The 26,576-nt window shown below is 43.3% G+C and overlaps 1 protein-coding gene across 4 annotated transcripts in view; it reads left to right on the plus strand.

Annotated features, from left to right (window-relative positions):
- The window catches only part of zeb2 (zinc finger E-box binding homeobox 2), an 81,705-nt gene that overhangs the window by 37,003 nt on the left and 18,126 nt on the right, over positions 1 to 26,576 (plus strand). For 2 of the 4 annotated variants that reach the window (XM_023329954.1, XM_023329956.1), the window contains exon 3: positions 22,336 to 22,590. In XM_023329954.1, coding sequence (XP_023185722.1) covers positions 22,336 to 22,590 — 255 coding nt within the window. The remainder of the gene's footprint in view (positions 1 to 22,335; positions 22,591 to 26,576) is intronic. The other 2 variants (XM_023329955.1, XM_023329957.1) reach the window with 1 other exon arrangement.

Consider the following 26,576-nt stretch of genomic DNA (forward strand, 5'->3'; position numbering starts at 1 on the left):
ATTTCCTGTAAAAACGTGAAAACATTTTGTTTAAATGTAGGTTAAAAAAAACACTCAACTTTGAAGCTTTGATTTAGGCAGAAACTGGAGGTTCTGATTACTTTAAACCTCCAACATCTGGTTTGTTGAAACTCAACCAAAATGGCAACTTGAGTCTAAAACGTCCCACTTCCTGGTTGCTGCAACGTTCAGCTGCCTGAGTTTGTTGTAAGTCGCTTGGAGAAAGTTGTTTGGATCAAATGCTGTTGTTCTATTTCTGAAACAGCTCTTACATATAACTTTTCATGACCAACTTTTAAAGTACGGTTTGTGCATGGATTTTGGTCTAATTAAAGTTTGTAGCAGTGATATAATGGTGACGTATTCACCACCAAACCTTCGAGTTTGTACATTGGACTCCTTATTTTTTAACAAGGGAAAGGAACCACAAAATTTCATTACTCCTTTCTGCTGCTCCAGTACTCTTAGTTCTTGCTGCTTATTGAAATCAGGGGTCAAACGTTCGTTCCTCTGTGTGTAGAGGAGTTCGGGTCACGTTGTGTGGGCTGCAGCGCTGCTTTAGGACCAGTCGTAGTTGGAGTACTTTAGGAGGGGGAGTTTTATGTTGTTTTGCCATATGTTTGCCAGAAAAATGTGTCAGAGTGAGAACGATGGAGGAAGGGAGGCGAGTGTCGAGTCATGTTTTGATTTCAGCTGATGTTGGGACCTTGAGAATGATGTCAGGCTGCAGCGGCTTGTGAAGGAGGAAACACTGGTGAACCAAAAAGGGAACATAGTAGAAAAATTCACATTTCACACATTTTTGTGCTTCCATTTGGGTCTAAAAACAGCCCAGACATATTTTTTTTTATTTTGTCAATAAGTTAATGTTTCTTAAGCCCGTTACCTAGCAACCCCAGCAGAATGTCAAAATGTTTGGTCAGCTGGTTTTACTGCTGTACAATGGCTGCTGGAAAGAATAACTATTTTGTTGTCGACTTCCCATCCAGAAACCACTTGCTGCATTCTTGTTGGTTGTGGAGGAGGCTCCACTTGTGCTATTCAAAGACATTCAGTTGAATAATTGCACATATTTTTTTTAGTTGTTTTCATGTACAAGTGTAAAAATCGAGTGAGAAGCTGTTTTGAATTTAAAGTGACAGCGCATTCTGAAAGAAACGCAAAGGAGGCAATTTCATTATCTAAAATTTATTAGATTTATTTAGCCCATATTTAGCTGTTCAAGGACCCCTAATTTAATTACTGTAGTGTTGTACCAGAAAATATTTTTACTTTTAAATAAAGAAAACTCCAACTGGAGTATTATAAATTCACATCACAGTTTTAATAAGCTGTGATGTGAATCGTCATCAGTAGGTGGCAGTATAGGCAGCAAGGTTGTCACTAATCTAAAAAAATGTTAAATGAATAAAAAAATTTAGACTCAAACTTATGCAAGCTGATCAAATGCGGTAAATTCTCTTTTTCAGAAATGTTTTCATGCAAAACGTACAAAAAAACAGTTTTAAATTATTTTGTGACTCAAACTTTGTCAAATTCAAATGATCTCAGAAACCTACAAAAACAATCTGACCTTCTCCAAACTAGAAACAAAATTTTAATGCCTCTCTGAATCCCAGGATGTAAAAATGGTTGCAAAATGTGCTAAAATCAAACTTTAAGCGCCTCAGTTCTCGCCGCAGGTCATCGTAATGATGTCCGATTATTTTCCGGACTCCACATTAAGGCGGAAAGCCAACAGGCATCGCTGTGGGAGAGGCCCAGCTGCTCCTCCGGCCTCCTCCTCCTTGCGAGCGTAGGAAGGAAAACAGCGCGGCGAGCCTTTGGCCAGGTGGTTGGTGGTGGGGTCCTGCCTTTTATTGATTTTTGTTACTTTTCTGACAAACATCCTCGTCTCTGTTTGGCCACCGAGCAGCGTGGGGTGTGTGGAGTTTCAAGGAAAGAAGCGTAGCCTGGCCTGGAAAACCTTTGCCTCCTCTCTGTTCTCTGCTCTCCCGCTGGAAAGCTAACACATTATTATGCGTTTTGCTTTATTTTACTGCATTGATCTGAGGTAATTTAAAGGTTCTGCAGGGACTGGTACCTGTTTTCCTCCCTCAGACAGCTCAGTCTGTGTCTGTGTGTTAAAACAGCAGGACCTCTGCTACATTCAGGGTCTATTTATCCCAGAGGGAAATTTAAGTGTCAGCAAGAAGGAGGGATGCAATAAATACATGTTATGTTGCTGAAATAGAGAAGATCCGAGCTGTAAGTTTCCCCGTTAAGGCTCATTTGCTTCGGTATGAACTTTTTTTTAAAACACGGTTTGTCAGGTAGCGGCGGAGGACGGGGTGGGAGGTGGGGGGATTTCTGCTCCCAGTGTCATATCCGCTCAGGAGCCGCCGCTTCAGGAAAAGCCACCAAGGTGTCCGATCGCTCACGGTTCCAGCCCTTCAACCTGTCAGACACACTTTTGTGATGCCAAATCCCTCTATTCAATTTTTCTCCTCTTCGCCACAAATATATTTTCCCCCGCCTTTTATCAAGGACGAACCTGAACACACACACATCCAGGAGTGAGAGGAATCTCCAGGGCCTGTCATCTTCCATTTACTTTTTTGCCATTTAGCCGCCGCTCTTATCCGGGGTGACTCGCAAAGAGCGGAGCGGCGGCGGGCTGAACCCGAGGATGTAGGTGAGGAAATGTGAGGATATTTTCCTGCGTTTTAGCTTCCATATAGGTGACAGGAAGTACAACTCACCTCCTGTCCTCACACCTGTTTTAATCTTTCATGAGGCCGTTTGGATTAGCTTGCCAGAAAAAGGGAGACAAGCAGGGAGTAGACTAAGACTCTCCACCTGGCGGTTTGAATTATTCAGGCCTGCAGGAAGCGGATCGCAGGTTTAAAGGCCAGAACGGCTTCATCAGGCCCGAGCCAAACTGTGCATCCGTTATTTTTCTCTACCTGACAGATTTGTTTTCAAAATGCCCAAGTTTTCCCTCTTTGACCCTACAAAAAAATTAAATCTGGTATATTTTATCAGGATTTTATGAGATGTACAACATAGAAGAAGAAAAATTGTGAAGAGAAATAAATGTTTCACGTTTTAACGCTTGAACCTGCATATAGCTGGTTGGAGTTGATAGGAAGTTAGTTTGAGGTAAATCTAGAACAGTTTTGCAGTAAAATCTGTTTGCACCACGCAAGTGTGACCCAAACAGCAAACAAGTCTAGTTTTTGCAACTTCCATATGTGATGCTAAATTGGATTCAGTCACCTTCAGTCAGACCTTTCATGCTTTTACAACATTAATTGTGCTTCCATCAATTTTTTACAGGCATTTTGTTTTAGAAAATGCTGATGGAAAGGGCAAAATTTGAAATAATGTCCCCAATTATGCTGAGTTGAGGTCTTTTTTGTTTGTTTTTCCAACCAGTAGTTATTGTGCTAAAGGGGAAATGGAAACATTTTTGATTTAGCAAACATTCCCAACCGCTGGTCCTGGATCTGTGCCTTACCAGAGGCACAAAACCCAGAAAAGGTCCAATTTTCTGAGATGTTGGTCCGTGTTAGTTTGCTACTTTTACTTCTGGTTTATTACACCATGCATAATGTCAATATCTGGCAAAATCACGCTTTGGTGGATTCGCTTCAAAGCAGTAGATGAAAACATGGCTAATTTGCATTTTAAAAATTTGCTGAAATGTAGCTTTGACATGAGATATTCACCATAAAAATCCACGTAGTAAATCCTGACATACAAAATACTTTGTCTTGCTTTGAGCTCGTGGTGATGCTATTAGCTCCTGTTGCTCAAAAGCTTTAAAATCGATCCTGTGTGTCGTAGAAAACCTCCAAAAGTTGCAGGACACCAACCTCCAGGGACTGAAATTTAAATCAAAGCATATTCTTGAGTAAAAATGGCCCAGTCAAAGTCCTGAAAGCTGATGTTCACAGACAATCTGGATCACATAAAATACATTGAAGTTTCTGTGAGACACAAAGTGAAATCTAATGTCTTTACCTGCAAAATCTTCTGTTTTTATTGGAGCTCTAATTGTCTCCATCTCCTATTGACTGCTTTATTCATCTGCTGTTCCACATAATGAGAGATAAGTCGCTCCACACCGTTGAGCACCTTCCTCGTTTGTCTTGTATGCTAACACACATGCACCCGCCTCCTCCTCCTCTTCGTTTTCCTGCAACACAAACAGCTTTGGGCCTTGGGCCTACTGTATGAGCACTCTTATCTGCAACGTGCAGACTTTGCATTATGCCTTCAACAAGCCGGTGTCTCCTTGACGCCGCCGCCGCCACGCCGCCAAGCCGCTCTCAGGTTCCTAAACTGACGTTAATTTAGCATCGCTAATCAAATAGGATGGTGTCTTTTTCTAAATAAATCACCAAATTCGCTCGGTGTCAGAGGTCCTTTTCCACACTGGCAATATTGTCTGTGTTTTTTTGCCTTTTAATTTGATTCTCATGTCTACTATGAATATCCCCACACTGTGCATAATGTAATTAAGCATGACCAATGCTATGTGGGCAGCAGTCCCAGAACCAGTCAGTTAACTAACCCAACACATAAAACCTGAAGAAACGCCCCAACAAGCTTGCAAAATTCAACTGAAACGGTAGCGCTGTGGCTTGGATTTCTGGCAAACATATTTATTCACATCTAACCTCAGTTTGTTCTTTTTCTGTTTAGCTAGAAAGGAACATAAAGTTCAAAGATTACAGGAGAAATGTCTCCTCTTGCTCAAGACAAGAAAAAGGGAACAAAGCTAAAGTTCATCCTAAGAGTAGGAGTGTGTGTTTCTGTCTGTCTGGGGGAAAAGTGAAGTCCTGACAACTGCTTCCTGTTGCAAGGATGTGATGAGCAGAGATCCTCGATCCTCTGTCTGTGTGGTGTGGTAATATCTTGGAAGTCATGGTTGTAAGTTTAATTATGTGTTCAGGCTCCTGGAGCATTTTAATCTGCAGGGTTTGGTCTTTTTTCCAAATGGTTTTCTAACTGGGAGAACCATGAGAGTCACTGGGTAGCAACTCCAGGAATCCCAGAAGGAAACAGCTGCATGGACAGCCTGTTGGGGTGTGTGTGTGTGTGTGTGCATATTTCCAGCATGTGTTTTCCCAAAGCTTCTGTGTGATTATGTGTTCTTATGTTTCTGGGCCACATGTGCTTGGAAAAAAATAAAATATCCCAGGCATCTAAGTGTTTAAGACCCAGGTGTTTGGGCTCGTTTGGGATGGGAGGCAGGAAATGCAGGCAGGTGTAGAGGTGGCAGGGATCCTGTAATACTTCATGTCAAATTCCTTTATGTTCCAAAAATCAAATTCCCAGAGCTCTCAGTTCATTTTAGCCTGTTAAAAATATACAAAAGTACTTACGGATGGATGGAGGGATCAGTGGCTGGATGTCAAAAGGAATTAAGTCTGGAAATATAAATATTTTTCCCAACTCTTATTCTTTTTTTCTGTCCTGATCCAGACCTGGAAAACATTCCCTACTTTCCCAGACCTCTCAGCGTCGGGTCAGAACCCTGTGATGGGAACATGTGTCTAGTGTTAGGAGGACAATCTTCCTCTTCTCCTCCTCCTCACCCGCTCATCCTTGTCAGCTGTTGTTCTGTCATTCCAAACGGGAATCTCGGCAGAGTGTAATTTCTTGGCCGTTCTGACAGCAGCTCAGGATAAAGCGCCGCTCTCTTCCCGGGTGATTGGAGGGAATTGCTTCTCCGGGTGACAAATGATTAGCTGTTATCTGGGACGGGATTTGATTCCTGCGAGGAAGTCAGCCGGCCGTGCTCGGCTTGAGCTGACTCAGGTATGGTGTGTTTGCAGGAAATGAAGTCGGTACAATACCTAATCCGCTCAGTCAGGGGCAGATTAGGGCATTGTTTGATTGGAGATGTTGCGCAGGGACAGGTGTCTTTATGCACCTTGGACTCGTCCTCTGCTTGCCCACTTTTGAGTAGCTGTCCACAACCATCAAGGATATCAATAGAGAGGAAATATGCTTCTTCCTAATAAAGAGAAGTGACTCAGGAGGATTTTGACACATTAACCACTGAGTTGACTTCAAGCCCTTGTCCGTCTAATGGCTCCTTGGCATCCAGGGTTGCAGCTGGAGGCCAAATTGTGGCACTGACAGCAAGGTGGGTGAAGCAACTCAGGGAGAGAGGAGTGAAGGTGTTGCAGTCTGATTGGTTGGTCTCTGCGGTGCGACGGGCCGCTGATTGTCACACAGGGAACACATGTTTCCCAAATGGGAAAATGTGTAGACACTGGCCCTCCCTTTGGACCTCGTCTTGCCCTGAACAGATAAGAGAATTTGAGAGTTAGAGTTGCATTAGAGGAGAGAGAAAAATGTCTGTCGCAGGGGTAAATAAGTTCTCCCCATGCCAACGGATCCCCACGGGATCAATTAGCTGCCCATTACCATAGATACAGAGAGTTTCTTACGCAACGGCTTTGCTTCGAAATTCGAGCAAAGGGAGGATGGAGACTACAGGAGGGGGAGAATGTTTAAGGATCTTGTCAAACTTCACCTCTGGCCTGAACGAGCGTTAGCTCGCAGGAGGCTCGGGCAAGTCGTCCAGGGTCAGGAAAACAACATGAAAACGTCTCTGTCAGCCACTCTGTTTTCATTACCTGAAACAACAAACAGCACAGGGAAAAAGAAGGGGTGAGGAAGGAAAGAGAGAGTGCTCCCCTGGGGCGCCATTTACTTCCTGTGCAGATGAGAAGATCCTGAGATTGGGTTGTCCTTTTTTCTCACACCTAGTCATCTCTGCTGTGACATTTTAGCAATGCAAGAAGCTTAATCTCTTTACCTCTGTGTTAACGGTTGCTTTGAAGTGCTTGCACTGGAGATCAACTCCACCAAGGTTAGAGGTTCAATTCCCCCTTCCAGCGCTCCTGTCAGGCTGGTCCAACTCCTGCTGAGTTCAGCCAAGCTAGAAATGTATGCAGTGAGAGGTCTTTGGATAAAAATGCCCACCAACTGGCTCATGCTATGTTAACTACACTTGAGGGAATTGTCCTGTAATAACATCCACCCACTGAGGTTCTGCTTGAGTCCCTCTTTCCTCCAACCACAAGGAAGAGGGCATTGTTCGTCAGCCCCGCCCTGCCCAGCCTGAGCCGCTGATATTTTAACTAAGGTGATGATAGCCTTGGTTGTTTTCCTCTGAAGGGGGCGTTCTCCTTTCCCACCCCCAACCCTGTCTTCTGCTACCTCTCAAGTCTGTGGGAGCTCGACTTTTTCAACTTCTTCCTCATGATTTACGACCTCTCCATCAGATACATCCCCTGGGTCCCTCTCCGGCTCTGCCACAGCAACTCCTGACTAAAATGGATTAGGTGCAGTTATCCGCAAATGGATCCTTCACCACCTCTGCCCTAGTGAAGGTCTGATTGCAAAAGGTGGAGTGGGCCTAAGTGCCTCGCTCTGATCCGCGGCGTCTCTGTTTGCCAGCCGTAATTACCTGTTTTGAATAAGCTAATAGCCATAGGAAACCCGTTTGCCGGGGATAAAAGGGACAGTATCTGGTGTTCAAAGCGATCAGAGGGTTTTAACCACACCAGGGTGGGTGCATATGTGTGTGGGAGGGGGTACTTTCCTTCATGCACTCTCAAAAGAGAAGGGAAAAAGTTTCCTTATCAGGTATGTACTTAAAAGAATCCCACCGCTGGAAGCGCACTGTCTTGAGGGGGGAAAGCGGAGAGAAAGATGAAAGGCTTTTGTTAAAAGTGACGCTTGGCCCAGGTTTCCTGTGCCTTTGCCTAGACTCCCCTGTCGCTCCCCGCCTGAACGCTCGGCTCTCTTCCTCCCACTTTTGCCTTCTCTGACTCGCAAAGCTGTCTTTGAGGGGGAAAAGTAAACCCTTCTTGCCGCCTGCCGGTGTTAGATTAAATACCGAGATGGCGACAGGAAAAAGGCAGGGAGGAAAAACAAAAAAAGAAAGTGCCTGCCTGCTTAGTGGGCTGGCGGACCGACCGACCGACCGACTGGCTGGCTGGCTCACCGGTCTGGGATGAGGGATGTTGGAGCAGAGCTATCAGGTTGGCGACGGAAACTGCCAGTTAGTCAGCAAGACTCCCAAACATGCCGCCGCAGGTTTTCTGATGACACGTCAATCTGTCTCAGGGTTGATCTAAAGCAGAAAACTCATCTCTTTTCCTCCTTATCTGTGTTGTATTGAGTGCATTTCTCATGGCTGTCTCTTTGTTACACTTTACAAGAAAAATACAAATGATAGGACTTCTGGGGACGGTGAGAATTGCAGACCCAAGAGATCCATCCATGAAGACGGGGCCTAAACTATTTTTTCTTTCTGTCACGTCATAAACACAAACATTAGAGTATTTTATTAGGATGTTGGTGGTTTTCAAAGTGTTTTAAATCATGCATTTCTGCTGATCACTCTTTCATAAAGCCAACATTTGCAGCCATTAGATGTCAACACATTTTGTAGCTTTACCTCTATGCATTCATCCCCCTTTTCTCTATGTTCAATAAACTTCAATGGTCACAGACCACTAGTGAGTGATTTAATCTCACCAAGACATGACCACCCACCTAAACTTTTCTTCTGCTAGTACTGACTCATTGGGTTGAATGGACAACGGCAAACATTTGCTCAAATTTTTGTTGATTTGTTGTAAATTCCATGAAATAAACATGAAAAATCAGCAGGTATCCATATTTTTACGAGGCATTGTTTCAGGAAGCAACCCTGTAAAATGTCTTGGCCTATCTCTCTGTTTTCCTGCTCTGTCTCTGCCCTGCCAGCCTGACTAATCAGGACTGCAAGAAAAATGCTAATGGCTTTCAAGCAGTGACAGTGCCCTGGCAGGTTTGTAAGCGCTCCACGAGGGAGAGGGAAGAAAAAAAAAACAAGAAGCAGCCGCGGCTATGCATCCTAGAAATGAGACTCAATAAACACAATAATGTGTTTAACTTGTAAACTAGCGCGGGTGACAGATTACGGGCGGTCCAGCAGTGTGGCGAAGCGCCGACATCTCAGCCGTTCACCTTTTGCCTCTACATCTGTCCTGCTAATGGGCTCCACTTCTCTGCCAGTGCAATGGAAACCCAGCGCCGCACAAGAAAAAAAAAATCCTCAGGCGAAGCTCTCATTCTATTTCCCAATTAGACGAGAGGGCATGATTAGTTTATTAGCAGTAGCAAAAGCTCCGGCGAACGTGTTTGTGGATTCTTAGCCGTTAATGAGCAAATTCAAACCCTATTGAACGGACGCCTGTGGGAGGGGGGAGGTTATTCGCGTGCGTACTCGGCTAATAATAGCATCCCAAAGACAAAAGATGGAGGAAATAGCATTATAGGAAGGGGGGGTCAGAACAATGAAAGCCTACCGGCACTCTTAATGGCATGCTCTTTCATTTTGAAAATTGTTTCCCTTTTGGAATTGCTTGGCATCCTCTCCTTAAGGGTTTGGCAGAGTGGATATACACACATACTCAATTTTCACAACCAGTCATAGTAACACCAGGGTGCAGACGCAGGAGCCGTGGTTCCACCTGTGGGAAGTGAACTCCAGTGCAACCCCCTTTGTTTTCCCTCTGCCTTGGCAGGCTTAACCACCTCCTTTACAAGCCAGGTAAATTGTTCATTAGGGCCGAGGTAAACTGGCAGTGGGAGTTTGTTTTTTTCTTCTCCTTCCTAGAAGAAGTGCGAAGAACAAACAAGTCAGAGCATTTGTTCAACGGTGTAATCTACACATCAATTATCCTGCTGAGCTAATTAGCACCTCTGCATACCCCAGGTACCTGAGCACTCACACATGCTCGACTCTTTCAAGCCACTGATCAAAAAAATAAAAAAAAAGGAAGGGGAGAGGATTGACAGAAACACGGGGAGGCAGAACCCAAGGGTAGGTAGGGGGAAAGCCTTAGATCAAAATTTCCTTTTTACTCACAGTACGAGGCGGAGTGTGTGTATCGGTGTGTGTGTTCTTGCTCATGTTGAGCTGAGCGGCTCAATTATGTAAGCCTATGTATACAGTCTTTTGCAAGAGAATTTTATTTAGATTTTACGCGATTTGTCAAAATTGTACACTTCATAGACCCAACTTTTGCAATGACAGCTCCATGTCTGTTGGGTTTACTCTCCAATTCTTCTCTGCAATATAGCCTGCTTGTCAAGCTTTGCCTCAGTTTAATTAGATTTAGTTATGGACTTTGACTAGGCCACTCTATCTAATATCTTTGATTATATCTCTTGCTATATTTTTAGAGTCAGAAAGAAACGTTGAGAGGAATTTCTTCCACGAATGCACTGTACTTTAGCTTCCCTGCAGCCACTGCCATGTTTTACCATGACAATGGTTCTTTTGGGGGCTTGTTTTGGAGTATAGCACCTTTTCCCACATGTTGATGTGTCTCCTACGTGGCTCATGGCGAACTTCTTTGAAATTTCTGCCATTCCTCCACGTAGGCCATGATCACAGAGATCATCTTGCTTCTTATTGTGGAAAGTATAGTGTTACAAGGTGATTTTAAGTAGCAAAAGTGTTGTCAATTAGGATGTTAAAGGCTAAACTACAATTTGAACCACTGAGGTTGCTCTGTTGGACTTTAAAGTGAAGGTCTTAGCATGCTTATTAAGGTGTAGGGGATGCGTAAAAAGCCCCAGGTATCCTCATCCTCCACCTCCACTCCTGCTCTGACTCTCAACTCCCTCCATGTAATTAAAAGTGTAGCATCTCCCACCTGCGGCGAGACAAGAAAGACAGGTGCAACGTGAAAGAAATAAAAAATAAAAACTGAAAGGCAACAGGAACAAAAAGAGAGAATCAAAACGCCTCGGTCTGCTCCTGTTTACTCCCTCCCACGTCATGTATAAGTCATGGGCTCTGGGGCCTCCGACTGCAGAGCTGCCTCTTCCTGCCGTTTACAGAGATCGAGAAAGAGGTTAAGTTGTGTCATCTCGCTGCTGTCTTACACCTGGCGTACCTTGCCGCTGGCTGGGTCTAACATGCACACATACACACTGATGTTTTTGTAAATAAGAAGTTGTACACAAGCTCATTCAGCAACTAGTTGGACATAAGAACAGGGTGCATTCACACCAAACGGTTTAATCAAACTCTGGAGAGTTTGGTTTGTTTGGGGAGGTGTGAATGCGTTACCGAACTCTGATCTGGACCAAAAAAAGCTAACCTAGAAACCTAGGGGTCAGTTCGGATGACCAAAAGGATTTGGTTTGTTTGAGTGCAGTGTGAAAGTGAACCAAACCAGATAAAAATTTAACAAATGTTGCAACTTTGGTCCCCAATCGAACCGAGTCCACCAGACTATCAGGTGTGAAAACATAAAAAGCTTTTATTTCAGGCATCTGTAGCTTCTTGTGTTGTTAATAAAGGTGTGGGATGCTATATCAATCAGTATTCCCAAGTCTTGTTCTTAAATTTATCAGTCTACCACTTGTGACTTTAAGGACTAAGAGAGGATGTACAAACCTAACATGCAACCTTTATTACTAAAAAGAGAGTTACCTTATTAGTGGGAGCGCTAAAGGGAAATGCTACACAGTGCATCTTGTTTCATAATTGGTGGTTTTGATGTAGTTTTGGTCCAGTGTTGAGCATGATTGAAAAGGACAGCACTGACTTCCTTTGGAGCACACCAGATACCACTTTGTGGTTTGGCCTTAACACCATAGAACAAAAGGGTCACGTAAGAAGAGTTAGTGGCTGAATACCCACCCACTCAACCCTGGTTGTTTAGTACAAACAGACAAGGTATCACTTTGAATCTAGTGGTGATTGTAGCACAGGTTCAAGGGGGTGTTTGGTACTAAAAAGCAACTAAGGTGGATTTCTTAGATCATTCTCCAAGAGAGGGAAATTAAGGAGCTTCCAAAAGATGGTTTGAGACACTTGGGGCGTTGCTGTGACAATAAGCTTTGGCCTCTCTGTCTTCCAGCCTCCAAACTCCCCCTCCTCTGGTTGGCTGGTGGCTAATTGGGAAGTTGGTAACAGTGTCAGGGAGAGTTGTCTCTCTCCAGAGGGCTCTCCCTCTTCATCTCCTGAGTGTGTGTGTGCGTTTGTGTGTGTGATTTGTAGACCGGGAAGGCCGGTTAGCTGGTTCCCTGCTGGTGAGGAGCTATACAAAGACACAAACACACACACAATTCCCCATTTCCTGGTGCCTGTTTGATACCTGGTGGGGATGCCATTCAGGTGACAAAGATCCGCTGTGTGTGTGTGTGTCTGCAGGGGTAACAGATGTGATTTTACAATCTCATTAACATGTGAATGAGGCCCCGGGCCCCCAGATTGGCTCAGACCACAGAAGAAGGATTCAGCTCTTCTCATCACCCTCCTGTGGCCCCTCACCTGGACCCCCCACCCTTCCTGTTCATCCTGTCTGATCTCTTTAGTCCATCTGAGGTCCTGGGTTGGTTCCCCCTCCTTAAAACACACAGATCGACCTTTAAACAGCTGGTGACCGGCAGACTTTTATAACAGCACAAGGTCCCATTCTCTGGTGTTTTTGTTGTCATTTAGTATTCCTGTTTTTTAACCAAAAGTAATGTCACTCTTGGACTCTGCTGTTGAGGAGTTTGGAGAGTGAGAAGTGGTTGTTTTAGCTCTCAGGTGCTGTTTTGCTGAGATAAACGTGACCATGGCCCCGTCACTGTGGACAAGAATGCAAAACAACCTTGGCCAGATCAAACCGGTTGTTTTCTCAGCTATCTGCGTCCCACTCAATAGTTTGTGCCTCTTGGAACATAAAGAAAGGTTAAAGAGCTTGGGATGACTGCGCGTAACCTCTATGACGTTCTTTTACCAGCTGCAAACGGTGTTCAAAGTGTATTTTGTTGGATCTTTTTCTGCAGCCACTGAGGAGCTTTTTTGTTTCTCAAATAGATGCATTACGTCTTATTCTCTCCCCTCCCCATGAAGGAAATCAGCATCAAAAGCTTCTGTTAGCTGGTAATTACAGCTCAGGTTCTGCTTAGCCGTTATTAGCAAAAAAAAGTACAGTAATCTGGCCTGGCAGTGCAATATGTTACCGTCGCTTTTTTAATTAATCTTACAGGCAGCGTAATAAATTTACAATATCAGATTCGGGGAATACTGTATATAGATTTATTAAAGCTTTTAATCAGTTCTGGCAAAATTAATTTTGCAATGATTGCTTACATTTGAATTTGCATATACTTAGTGCGAGTAATTTATTTTTATAGATTCCTTTTTTATTAAATCGAGGCACACGGGGGCCGTCAGAGATGAAAAATTGCTGGATTTTGCTTCTCTTTGCTGGAAGGGAGACAATTTTTCTTATCGGTGCAAGCTAAGGTGTTTCACCACCTGGCTCCAAAGTTTGTTTCTGGTACTGTCGTGTTTAGCTTAGTTTGTGGTCGTTTCGACTGCCCAGTACCACTTAGCAAATGATTTAAACTTTGGGCTGGCTGTCCTAATTTAACATCAGTTTCTTTTTTTCTGAAAGTCTCTGTACAATCCAATGCATTGTTACCAGCATTGGTTTGCTAATTTTCATTATTTAGCTCTGAATAAAAAAAAATAAAGTCATAAAAATAATTTTCAGTCCATAAATGAGTATAACTAGATCCAGTGCAAAAAGTAATATTCTGTAACAGTCAGTTATGTAGCATAACTTCAGCTTAGGGAGCACAATAACGCTAATGTTAGCATGCTAGCAGTAATTTAACATCCCAAAAGTTATTGTAGCATGCTAACTGAAACATTATCACTCTGAAGGTTATTTTAATGTTGTTTCCTAACAGTGATTTTAGCATATTAACATTTTGACACAAGTGATTTTACCATTCTAATATTTTTATTTTAGCACCTTAACATGCTAACACTATTTTCTTACAAAGCTAATAGTGTTTTTTTTATCATGCTAATGCTAATCTCAACACCGATTTGCCATGTACACGACGATTACAGTGTTTTAAAAGTAATTCTTGGCATGCTAGCTAAATTTAGCACTTTTAAAAAATGTTTTGATCATAATCTTGTTATGCAAACAATAGCTTGTTTTAATATATCAAGAATGAATAGCACAGTAACTGTATGTTGTGCGTTGACAGCATATTTGGGTTTATTAAAAGTAATTTCATATTCTATCTAAAATTATTAGTCCTTTCACAGTAAGTTCAACATGCTAACTGTAACTTTAGCATGCTAACATGTTAATATTTTGACTCGATAGACATTTCAGTAGACTCAGTTTTGAAAACAGTAAGAATGTGTTATGAAATGCAACAAAACATATTTTTAGTGTATTAGTTCTCCATGAATTATTCATTTGTGAAGATTAACATCACTACAGATTAAATGGAAAAAATGTCATTAGCAAATTTGTATTCAGCTCATAAAATTTTATGCAGGTGCTAAAAAGAAAGTATATTTATTAGAACGTGTTTTAGCCCAAAACAACCCAGCACTTCCTTTTACCTAATTAAAAGATGAAGTACTGCTTTGTGTTTGAAACACAGAGAGCTAAGCCTGTCTAATACTATTGAGTAGAGTAATTAAAGAGTAAAGAACATAATAATTTTTGTACCTTTTACCGATGTACCAGCCTCATTTCTAAAAACATCAGGACTACAAGCTGATTTTCTAGCATTTTTGTTGTTATTAGCTCCCATCTTTTCCTGTGATCAAAGCAGATCTTCCCCTGCACCACCTTCCTTTTTATCTGTGTGCTCTCCTCCCTTGTAAACACACAGTTAGGTTAGGTACAACACATCACAGACAGAGACAGACGTCCACTCCCACTCACACCGGATCGGTGTAGCACTTCCAAGGCAGATAGGAGTGATTCATAAACAGATGAACCCGAAGCAGATGTGTTATCGCGGTGGCTCAGAGGGCTCACAGGGCCGCCACACTCACACACACAAAGTGGGGTTTCTATAATAGTCCGAGCTGATAATACCCCACCTCAAAAACCTGACTACAAGTCAGCAGATTCCACCACCTGAGTGTGTGCTCCTATTAATAAAAATCCTCCACATGCCATGTTATCATGTTGCTGCTGTCGGTGTGGGGCGTGGACGCCGTGGCATTGAGCCACCGTGTCCCTCTGAGACAGAGGAGGAGATGAAGAGAAGCGATTTAGATAACACACAAACACACACTGTTCCTTATTATTGGAGAGAGCCGACCACAGGAGAACGCCGGGTCGTCCGGAGATAGGCCTGGATATTTTCCCCTCCTCTCCAGGGAGGAATCCATGAACGAAGTCAGACATCTTGATGAAAATATTCAACGATATAAACATAAAATGGGTTCAAGTTGTGACTTGAGGCTTGTATTTGGTCTTAAAACCAATTATGTATTGCTTTATTTTTAAAACCTCTCATTTTAATACATTTTGTATTCATAAGTAAGCAAATTCAGATATCTTTACTGAAATTTTAGCATGCTAAAACAAAATTTCTTATTTCTGTTTTGCCTTTTAGTTCTTATTTCTAACATACCAACAAGACTTTTTAAATAGTTAAACTATCAAATTGTAATGTTTGAGCATTAAAGGTATATTGTTGTTTTGTTTTTTTGGTGTTTAAAGATGCTAACAGTAATTCTTTAGGATTTGAACTGATTTGATTAACATTAACTGTAAAATGGTAATAGTTGTTTTATTATCCAGATTGTAATTTTTATTCCTTTAGAGCCTTAACAGTAATATTAGCATGTCGATTGTAATTTTAAAATATTAGCAGTGATGTTAGCATGCTAATTGTAATTTTAGAGCAGTTTTCTGCTTTAATTTTAACAAGCTAGCTGTATATTTTAAGAAATTTTAACACACTTATTACATTTTAGAGCCCTGACAGATACTTTTTCATTTTAAATTACATTTTATTATTTAACATTGTGACAATAACATTAGCATGCTAACAGTCACGTCATTTGCTAATGCCAGTTTTAGCTCACGCTGATTTTAACAGTATTTGTGAAGTAAAAAATGGAAAATATTATTCATTTTAGACAGAAAAACATTTAAAAAGCAGTAGATTTTACTCTAAATTAGCGCTACAACTTTAGCTGACAGTACATGCTAATGCTGCTTCTAGGATGATGTTTCATTTTAGTGTAAACAGTCTCTGTATGTGTGCTAAAACGGTCCACAGCTAAAGCTTGTTGAAAATATTCAAAGCCTAATCACTTCCCTGATTATAGGCCACCTGATCAGTTACTTAAGATGCTAATTATGACACTAAAAGCAGTCATGCAATGTTTTATTTTGAAAATCTTGCCTTTTAATGCTTTCATATTCAGCTTTAACACATAAACACGTGTCTTGACTCGAAATCGATTGCACACATCTGTTTTATTAGCTGTGTTTCTACACTATTAACCTGCAGGTGCCTCTTCTCCCCTTACAATCTCCGTTTACACGCACATTGAGAAACAAAGTCCCGCAGATTTCACGTACTTTAAAGCACTTGCTGCTCTCATTCGCAGCAGAAAAAATGGGGCTTTTTTATAAAGGAGGGGAAATTAGTGATGGTCTCCCTTTTATGTGCACGTGAAGAAGCCCCCACTTCGCCTGGCGACGACTCCAAAACTGGAAGCGGTTCATCCAGCAAACGTTTCTTTTTAATTCTTTCGGTGTGTGTGTGCGTGTGTGTGTGTTTGGTTAGTTACAGTAATTACGGCCCAATAACTGACAGCCAAAACCAGGCAGGAGAAAGTAGAAGGGGGCTGTATTTTCCTCAGCCTCGCTGCTGAACATCTGCTGAGAGATTTGCATATTAATTAACCCATATTAACTCTAATTATTCTGGGAAATTATCAAATAAATTAAATTTTCTAATTTTAACCAGTTTTTTTCCTCTCCCTTCTTCCCGTTTCTTGACGTGTGCAACATCCGGAAGCTCACCTGAGTCGGGATAAAAGATATAAGCTCTGTAAGCCTTTCTGTTCTCCTTCCTCCCACTCTCCTCTCCTGGCCTGGGAGTCCTGGGGGCAGCCAGGGGAAGCTTTTGTGTGTCTTTTTTATTCTTTTTCTTTGGCTTGTGTGACAGGGGAGGTGGGAGGAGGGTCTACTTGGAACATTTGTTGGAGGGAGGAACATGTGTGAACTGGGAGGAGGAGGCGGAGGGGACGGGGCACAGATGGTGAATCCGTGCAGGACCCGGCGAAGGTGGGACCTCTGAGCTTCCCCTCCCCTCCCCAGCCTGTTGCCTGGGCCTCCTCTGCAAATAAATGGCACATTAATTGAATTAGTCAGTGCTGCAGTGAAGGTCTCCTTATAGGCGAGAAGCAGGAGAAACCGGACAGCATGATGCAAAACAGAAAATATATCTGGTTTTTATTGTTTTTCTTCTGGAAATCTGGTGTTTGTTTACAAAAAACTTCTGCTAAGACACAATTTTTCTTTTTAAAATCCCAAAAATCTAAGCGTTTATGTAAGTTTCCAACCATAAAGATTTAAATGTAATCCTGACTTTAATGTATTATGACCTGGGAGAAAAATAAAATAAAATTAAGAGGTTAAACAGACTTTTAAAAATGACATTTCTCTCTACTGACTTCAAGGATTTTTAGTGTTTTCTGGTCAAAACTGAAACCAAATAATGTAAAAAAATAAAATGAAAAGATAAAGACACTACACATAAAAAATATAACAAAATAAAAAAAAACTACAATATGAAAATATATAAGAATAAATAAAATATGAGCCTGAATTAATGGAAAATGTAAGATCAAATAAAATATTACAGGAAAAAAGATTAGAAATATTAAGTTGTAGTAAAAAAAAGAAAAACTACGTAAGAAATTTAATAAATATTAAAAATAAATAAAAATAGTCAGAGAACATTTCAAAAATAAGAAAAATAATTTTTAGAAAGTTATGGAAGTATAAAAAAAGCTCAGGTTTACCTGAACTTTTATTTTTCTGAATCAAAAATATGTTTTTATTAATGTAGTTCAACTTTGTTTTTTGTGTTTTTTGCTTCCAACAAGCTTTAAAACGCTTTTATTCTCTGAATTTACGTTTTGGTGGATGAAAACTTTTTGTTTTTCCTGAAGGAAAGTGAAATCGTTTGCTTGTTCTGGGTGTAATAAAGGTTAAACACATCTGTTAAACACCCAAATTGTAAGAAACTTCTATCTGTCAAACAAACACTTACTCACTTCACTCCCCCGACTCTGCAGACACACACACACACACACACACACACACACACACACACACACACACCCAGGTTGCGTTTACACTTCACTGAGTTTTCACCATTCATCGTCTCCCTCATGTCGCCCCTTCCCCTCCGCCTCCCCTCACTCTCGCTGTCTCTTTTCAGAGCTTTTGTTTGCCCTCTGCCACCGTCCTTTCACCGACTTGGCCCCGATTTGCCCCTTGTGCTCGATCACGCCATTATACTGAGACAAGATAGCACAAAATATCCAAACATGTCTGCTTTTCTTTTGTCTGGACTCGGCTCACGTCACCGGGCAGCTTATTTCTTTTTTATATATATATTATTCTTACTGGTTTGGCCAGTTTAGAAAAAAAACAGGATGAAGGTTGTCTGAAAGTGTAAAAATGTGGAGGAAAGCTGCTGCCCTCGGTCGGTGTGAGGTTTCTATCAGAGTTACCCGAGGAAGTGCTTAAACTGTTGCAGACGCGAACAATGGCAGACAAAAGGTCATCATGAGAATCCGCTACCGCCGGCCGTAGCCACGAGGCAGCGACCCTGCTTCCACCTTAATGCCCTCCCACACACACACTCGGCTCCCGCTCTAACGGAGCGCTCCCGCATCCCCGTCTCTCCCTCGCAGCCATCCAGGTGATCCGCTTGGCTCACATTCATGAGACAGGGAGCGAGCGCGAGCAGTTATCGTCCAATAGGGAGAATGTCCCGGCTCATTATCGGCGTAGGAGGCCGAGCGTGTCACCTGGAGCTAAGCCTCGACACTTGACTTTAAAAAAGAGGTAAAAAAGTCAGCCGGGGTGAGCGCGAGAGCGCCAACGTGGGTGTTAGTCATTCTCCCTGCAGCGATCACCTCCACAGAGCTCTGTTTCTCTCTGGCTCTGACACTCGAGCAGGAAGGCCTTTTAACACAGCCTCCTGTGGCTTCTGGTTTAGCTACTTGGGGATTGTTAAATAAATCTGATTATACCTGTTAGTTTGGTGAAATGATTTTCCCCAGCACCCTGCAGGTAAAACACAGCTGAGCTGAGGTTTTTTAGGCTGAAAACTGTTTTATTTCAAGTTTTGGCTGGTGTAACACGTCCATTCCTCCTGCTACCATAAGATTTAGGAGTAAAGTAGCAGCAAATCAAATGCCTTGTAGTGACTAATCATCACCACGTTTCCAAATGTATGGATACCAAGAGTTTGTGCTGCTCTAAAGTTTAATGTAAATGTGTGAAAAGCTTTCTGGATCAGATTTTAAGGACGCTTTAATGCTCATTTTTAACTTGATTCGACATTGCAGCTAAAACACCCTGATATCAAACTGGATAATGCTCAAAATCCACCATCTTGGACTCCACTGGCCTTAGTTAACAGTTTAAATTTTACAGGTCAATCAGAAAAAGATTTGGAAGGGTTTTCTTGAGGAAACCTCATCCCTACTGTCTTACACGGTGGCGGCTGGCTCATGATTTGGGTTTGTTTTGTAGGGATTCGGTTGACCATGTGAGTCCATCGTGTCCGCCGCCTGACGGGCTATAAAAGAAAAATCAAGGTGTTCCAATGGCCTAATCAAAGTCCAGTCCTCAGAGTGATTGAAATGCTGTTGCATCAGTCGGTCTTTGCATCAGTCGGAGTTATTACTGCTAATGGTGGATTGTTGGGTGTTCAGTCCTGGATTGACAGTCGTAGAAACCTTGATGCCAAACCTTCAGCTGGAAATGCAAGAAGTACCAGAATTGGTCACTGTTTGTTCCTTAAATTACTTTTTCTCTGAATGCTTCCAACCATTTAGCCGCAGTTGATTATAACTCCACCATTGACAGCATGTTTTTTTGCTGTCAAACCCTTCATAAACACAATTATTTTAGACCTGAGGTTTGTTACATTAATTCCCCCTGCGTCTTTGTCATAGCTGAACTGTCTGTGCCGTTCTACCAAGTCTCTCCAGTCAGATTCCCTTCCAACCACCCTAATCGATACAAAATATTAGCCCTGGCTGTGTTCCCTTTCTCCACTAAATGACAGAATAATACCACGTTATGTCAGATACTCTAAAAGCATGTCATTTTAATTATCTGCAAAGCTCAACTCGAAGGAAAGAAACAGGTAGCAGAAGAAAAAACGAGCGTCATCCATAATTTGCCTTTGTCAAGGATGACACTTAAGGTAAGAAAAGGACAGAAGAGGCATTTTGAGGAGTAAACATTATCTCCTTTTTGTCTTCTTCTCTCCCAAAAGACACAAAAGGCTGATTAAGACCGATGTTCGGGGGAGATGAAAAAGCTGCCTGCGAAATATTAGTAGGTTAGAATTACTTTGTTGCGTGACACAATACCAATAGATGCTTGGCGCTCGCAGAGGGAGCGGCTCCTGTCAGCGGTGGCACCTCAACAATGGGCAGCTTTCTCCGTGTTAAGACTACGCGTTTGACTTGACGAGCGCCCCGCTGTCATTTTGCCTTCTTGGAGGTGCGCGTTGACAGCTGACGTTCGGAGAAGATTTTGCGTTCAGACAGTTCAGCGCCACCCCCATTTTGCTCGGAAGCAGCATATAACGCTGGAAACTTGGGACAAAAATATCCGAAAGTCCTGAGAAGTTAGTTGGATCGGCAAGGGCAGCGTTCCCCTCATTCCTTATGTGGGAAGTCAGGAACGGTGCACTTTGCTGTGTCTGGATGTGTGCGGAAACAAAAAGAAGCTCCCTCACTCCTTTTATTGGGGAAGAATGGGCCCTTTAAAACCTGTCCAGCCTTAGATAATTTCATTCAGCCGGCCCCTGCTCCGCCGTCATTGAATCTGCATCCAGGGATCAGGTTCACAGGGATGGGTTGATAGCTTCCCAAGCCTCTCCGCCTTTTGTTCTAGCAGCAACCCCCCTCGTTCCTCTGGAAGCTGGGAGGGAGGGATACAGAGATACAGAGCTGATGGCACAGACATGGTCGAGAACGGTTTGAAAATTTGTAAGGATGCAAAACTTTAAAATAACAGGAGAAAACTTTTGATGAAACATTTGAACAGGTACAGAGCTGTTTGGTGGATGTGGACCACCCAGGAACTCCCAGCATCTCCAGCCTGGGTTGCCTTTTTTGTCATCCGTAAGGAGCATTACTGAGTCTGAACTTGCCTAAACCCTTGTGATCACACCTCTTGAAAAGGTTTTGTTTCCTCCGCCGATTGGTATTCGAGGCAGGTCACCGCTCTCCCACCCTCCTGCTCCTCCTCCTCCCTCCTCGCTCCCCCGTCTGAAAGCCCCGTTTTCATTTTAATTTGCACCTGTTGTGCAGTTGTTCGCTGGAGGCAAGTGCAGACCGGCCAGTCGCAGGGAGACGTGTTAGGAGGAGCGGTGGGGAGGCTTATCTTTTCATATGCATGATGTTTTCAGAAATGTCATGCGTGGACATCGTTTGGTTGGCACTCTTATTTTGAAACGACCCAAGAGCTCCTACTTTTGCATAAAGACACTTTAATCAGCCTTGTTGTCCTAAAAAGGCCACAAAGTTCACTGTCCTGCATAGTTATTCTGTAGTATTAACTCTATATGAATGAATTGATTGCAGCAGAATTTTGAAGCTCTGCCAACGAGGTGTGTCTCAGTGCGATGCCATGAGCTCCTGGCTCGCCTCGTGCTGCATCTGCGCCGCTCCAATAAGCCCACCGACGTCCGTTTTCTGCAGTGATTTACGCCGAGGCGTGTATGCGCTGAAGAACAGCCGTCGGTGGTGACAAATTTGCGCGAGAGCCACCTTTGATTGAGTTCACAGCCCTTATTTACAGGCTGTCTATTTTAAGAAAGCTGGGCATATGTCAGGGACCTGTGTGGAAACAGCCATGTGTGTGTTGTGTTTATGATCAAAAAGCATTTAGATTTACAGTACCATATGAAAGAATCGAAATGACTACAAGTTAACCCTGTTGTGGTACCTTATCTGCTATGTGGAGCATCTAAAGCCCGGGTGGTATGTTTCAGAGCCGAGCCGTTCTGAAAGGTGCAGCTCAGCGGCATCTGAGGCATGTGAGCAGGACTGAAAATTAGCGGCTATTTTGGCCCGCATCTCCTGGACAGCTGTCTGCCCACCGCTGCGGTTCAGCTACAAATTCCTGTCGCAGATGCTGTAATTGGGTTGTAAACCCCCCAGCCGAAGTCCAAATAAGTTTCCAGTACTGACCGGCTTTTCTCTGTCCACTCTCTCTTTCTTGTTTGCAGCTCTTAACTATGAGAATGTGGTGGAGACGGGCTCAGAGACGGAGGAGGAGGACAAGCTGCCCGTGTCCGAGGAAGACCCCCTGATCAACGGCACGGGCAGCCCAGCAAGCCTCACCAACCCCGAGGTGTCGCCGCGCGCCGACAGCCACGGCCTGCTGACCAAGGACGAAGAGGACGACGAGATGCGGGACAGCGGCGTGGAGCACATCTGGCCTGACAACGACATCCTGAGTGCCTCGGTCGATGGTACTGGTGAGTGTCTGAAGCCTCAACTCTGAAATCTGCAACTCATGTTGCACATGGTCTCATTTATACCATATATGTTTGTTTGAAAACCAATTTTAAGAGCTTGGTTGATGGTAGATGGTAAACAAGGTGGATTTGATGAAGAAACAGGTGCATGGTGAGCTTCTATAGAGTCCATTGCGCGGTGCCCTGTCCCTGATGAGACAGGTGGAACGTCTAAGATATTCCACAAAACTAATTCTTTCTTTTGCTTTTCTTAGTTTCAAACCAGATGTTTGAGGTTCAGGTGAGCTTCCAATCCCCTAAAACTACCCCTTAAGCTGAATCTTGGGCGCTTTGTGTGCACATCCTGCCACTTGTGGAACTTATCTTATGCCATAAACCCCACCCATCTGGTGCTGGTGTAGACTCAAGCAAACGGCACGGAGCATTTTGCAAACAGCGATCAAAGCCAGGTCTGACGGCGACGCCCCCCCTCCATCTCGGCAGACAGACGTGATAAACAGTTTCTCCACAAGCGGCGGCGGACCATTTGGTTAGCGCTTAGAGAAAAGACCCCGCTCTGAGCCAAACAGCAGAAAATATTTACAGTAATGTAGGAGTGGGGAAAAAACAATGCAGGAAGGAGTCAAATCTGCAGATTCTGCAGGAGATGCAAGACATTAAAGGTTGGCAGGTGATACCTCCCCAAACCTGACTGAGTGATGGTCTTTTGTTGAGCAGCTCCCATTTCAGGGGGTGCCAGTCACGGATGCTTGAAAGATAAATACTTTTAATTAGGGGGCAGGGTATAATCATTAAAGGAAGGCAGACTGCTGCAAAAAAAGGTCATTAACAATCTTAAATGAAATTTTTATTTTTATGATAGCCATTTACATGTATAATAAGAGTCAATGATTCTTGGAAGCATGTGACAGGAACAGAGTATGGCGAGAAGTCATGTAAGACAGCCCATCTAAATGAGCCGGGCCTCGCTATTCATTTCTGCTAATGAACTGGCTGTGCACGGTGCCGAAAAACGGGGGAACATTCACCAGTCTTAAATTTTAATACGGAGGGTGTAGGTGGGGGGTGGAGTTGCGCATTTATTAGGGACGGAAGAAAGAAAAAACTTCTTCTAAATAACGCTTTGTGTTGGCTCCTTAAGGGGTGGAAGAAAGAGGAGACGGTTTGGTAAATAAATCAAGATAAAGGATAAACAAGCTGTCATTGCATACGGTAATTGTTTATTTGATAAAGACCTGCGGTGCCATAATGTCTGTAATTCAACTATGTTGCAATTTCCAGATAATCTGCTTCTTGTGTGATAAACTGGCTGACATATTTCGGAGAGCAAGTCAAGTTCATTAGAGCGTTTGGGAGTCTCTTTCCCAATCTTGCGGCTGCTGTGTTTCCCAGCCGGACTTTTTTCTTTTTTCTTCCTCCACGGTGCCTTAGTGTCTACAGTGATACCTCAGCACATAGCTCGGGCCTGAGATAAGTCGGCACCCTCCCTCCTTGCTTCACGATTCTGCTGTCATTCCCCTATCAGGAGTTGTTCTACAGGTCTCCGAGTAAGACAGAGTGTAGAGGATAGAGACGTTTGTTGGGTCTCTGAGGGTCTGCTTTCAGGTGAAACCTTCCTGACATATTCTTTGAGCTTCTGGTGAAAGAAGACGATAAAGACAGCAAAGTAAAGTTTATCAGGATCTCTCTCTGATTCCAGGGTACAATCTTACGCCTGGCGTTGTCCTTGACATTCCTCAATCCCACAGCGAAGCTGGACGCAATGTGCTGGAAAGCATGACATCATTATCACTGACAGACGTTCTCAAATAAATCACCTGCTCTTTTCTAGCTGTTCTCCAGAAGGTCAGGAAGATTTCTGCCTGTTTGGCTGGTTGTTTTCTGGAAGAGGGCATGTTCTGTTCCCACAAAAGGTGCATCCCTTCCTGATTCAACAAAAATATTCCTGTGCCTAGCTTTTCTTCTCATTTTCTCCTGCTACAACTAGCAGGGAAGCTGATTGAAATGGATGTACAATTCTGGAGGAAAGATGTGTTGAATGGCTCAGTTAACGCCTACATTTCAGTGTCTAGATGTGAAATACTTTCAGCTGTTTATTTGAAAAAAGAAAAACACAAATTGAAATAGAAACTCTGTCCTTTTCCCTTAAGTAATTATTATAGTTTGGGGTGGTCTGTAAAATTGTACAGAAATTTACCTAAATTTGAGTTGGCAACGTGACAAGACCTGGACAGTAAAGTGATATGGATACCTCTGTAAGGCATTTCACAATAGACGTACTGTTTTAGACGTCAATCCACCCCGCCAAGAGTTAGATTCCCTGTTATTTGCTTTTTAAAACACAGAATATAACCTGCAGTTCAACAACCATTTACTCAAACCTGACAGATTCAGGATACTCAAGGCTAAAACGCACTAAAGTCGGGGGGGTAGACTTTAAAAGATCCTGCGACTGCAGGGACTGGCCGTAAAAATAGGAATGTTTTGAAAATAAACACCATCAGAGCCGCTATGAAAATAGGTGGAATTACAGTCGGGCCCCACTGAGGTAGTCTGGGCTCCTCCTGAGCCCCTTCAGACCCCGACATCACTCTTCAAGGAGGTGTCTGGAGTCGCCTGTGATTTACTGCTGACAAAATACCACCAAAAATGCTTCCCAGAGACACAACATGCGCATATATTCGGCATAGATGTGGAAATTCTGGCTTCTTTTTGCAGTTCCTGGTGATTCCACCACAATGACACTGAATCCAGCCCACAGATCTGTGCCTGTGTGTGTGTATGCCACAGCCTGAGAGGTGTGCGCGGTGTTAGCCTACCTCCTACTGGAAGCAGCCGCTCTCAGACAACCGCAGATAACCAAAAGTTTTCCAAGGTAAACAGAGGGAGAGTGAAGGGCCAGTTAATCCCACCGGTCATCCCTCCACGTCAGCCCGAAAGCATGCAGGCAAATTTGATTACCCAAAGCAAACACAGTGCCTATGAGGACGCGGAAATGCGGGGGAGTTCTTGCCCCTGTTGGGAGGTTTTCATACATGCAGATATCTGATACCTGTGGGGTTATTTTAATCTGCTTTGACTGCCTTTATTTATGTGTTTAGTTTCCCATACATGTACAGGAAGGGAAAAAAGACAGCAAGAAGTTACCCTACCCATCTGAAGAGTCTGTCATTATTCTGTAAACCCTTCGACCAGGATATTTATCATCCCACCGCCGAAGCCAGGCCTCTAATTCCGAGCAAACCCTGGAATTGCAAGCTCCACAAACTATCAAGCCCCATTGTTTTCGGCTGAAAATAAAAATTCCTGCTGTTTCTGGCCTTTGTGTGCAGTAATGTAAGCAGGACGACATTATTATCAACATGCACTCCCACAACCCTTTCCTGTATTATCCCCGTCAGGTTCCTCCGATCTCCAGAAACGGATGCATTAGTATGGATATGAAACTTGCCCTTGTGCTTGAGCAGCACATGTTCTCGGAAGCACCTTGATTTGATTTGCACCAGCAGGGCGGGAAGGAGGGACCGGCGACTTCTTAGGCTGATTGTCCGCCCGGTGTCCTCGTGTGGAGGAAAAATTTGTCAAGAGAGGGTTTGTTTATGAGCCTCTCTCAAACCGCTGTTTATTTACAGCTGCCTCACCTGTGCCAGGACAATATGAGTCTGTCTGCACGGGCATGCTGCCATTACCCTGATTAGGCCTGCTCCGTGTGGCCTCACAGGCACAAAAACACAGATTTCTAGAGGTTTGCTCTTTAATTATGACCTAGCGATGGATCAAAAAGGTTGTCTGGTTGTCTTTCTGTCTCTTTATGGTCAAAAACTCACGTCCTCCTTCAGTATCATGCATGTAAAAGTTAGAATTAAAGGCCTCGCCTGCCCATTTTGTTGCTTGAAAACACCGACTCCTTCGCCCCGCCCACTTGAGGTCTACCCTGAACCGATGAGGTTATTTCTGCCGCCGAGAAATGTTCCTGCAGCTACAAC

This window comes from Xiphophorus maculatus, chromosome 24 (assembly GCF_002775205.1).
Source record: "Xiphophorus maculatus strain JP 163 A chromosome 24, X_maculatus-5.0-male, whole genome shotgun sequence".
Classification (NCBI taxonomy): Eukaryota; Metazoa; Chordata; class Actinopteri; order Cyprinodontiformes; family Poeciliidae; genus Xiphophorus; species Xiphophorus maculatus.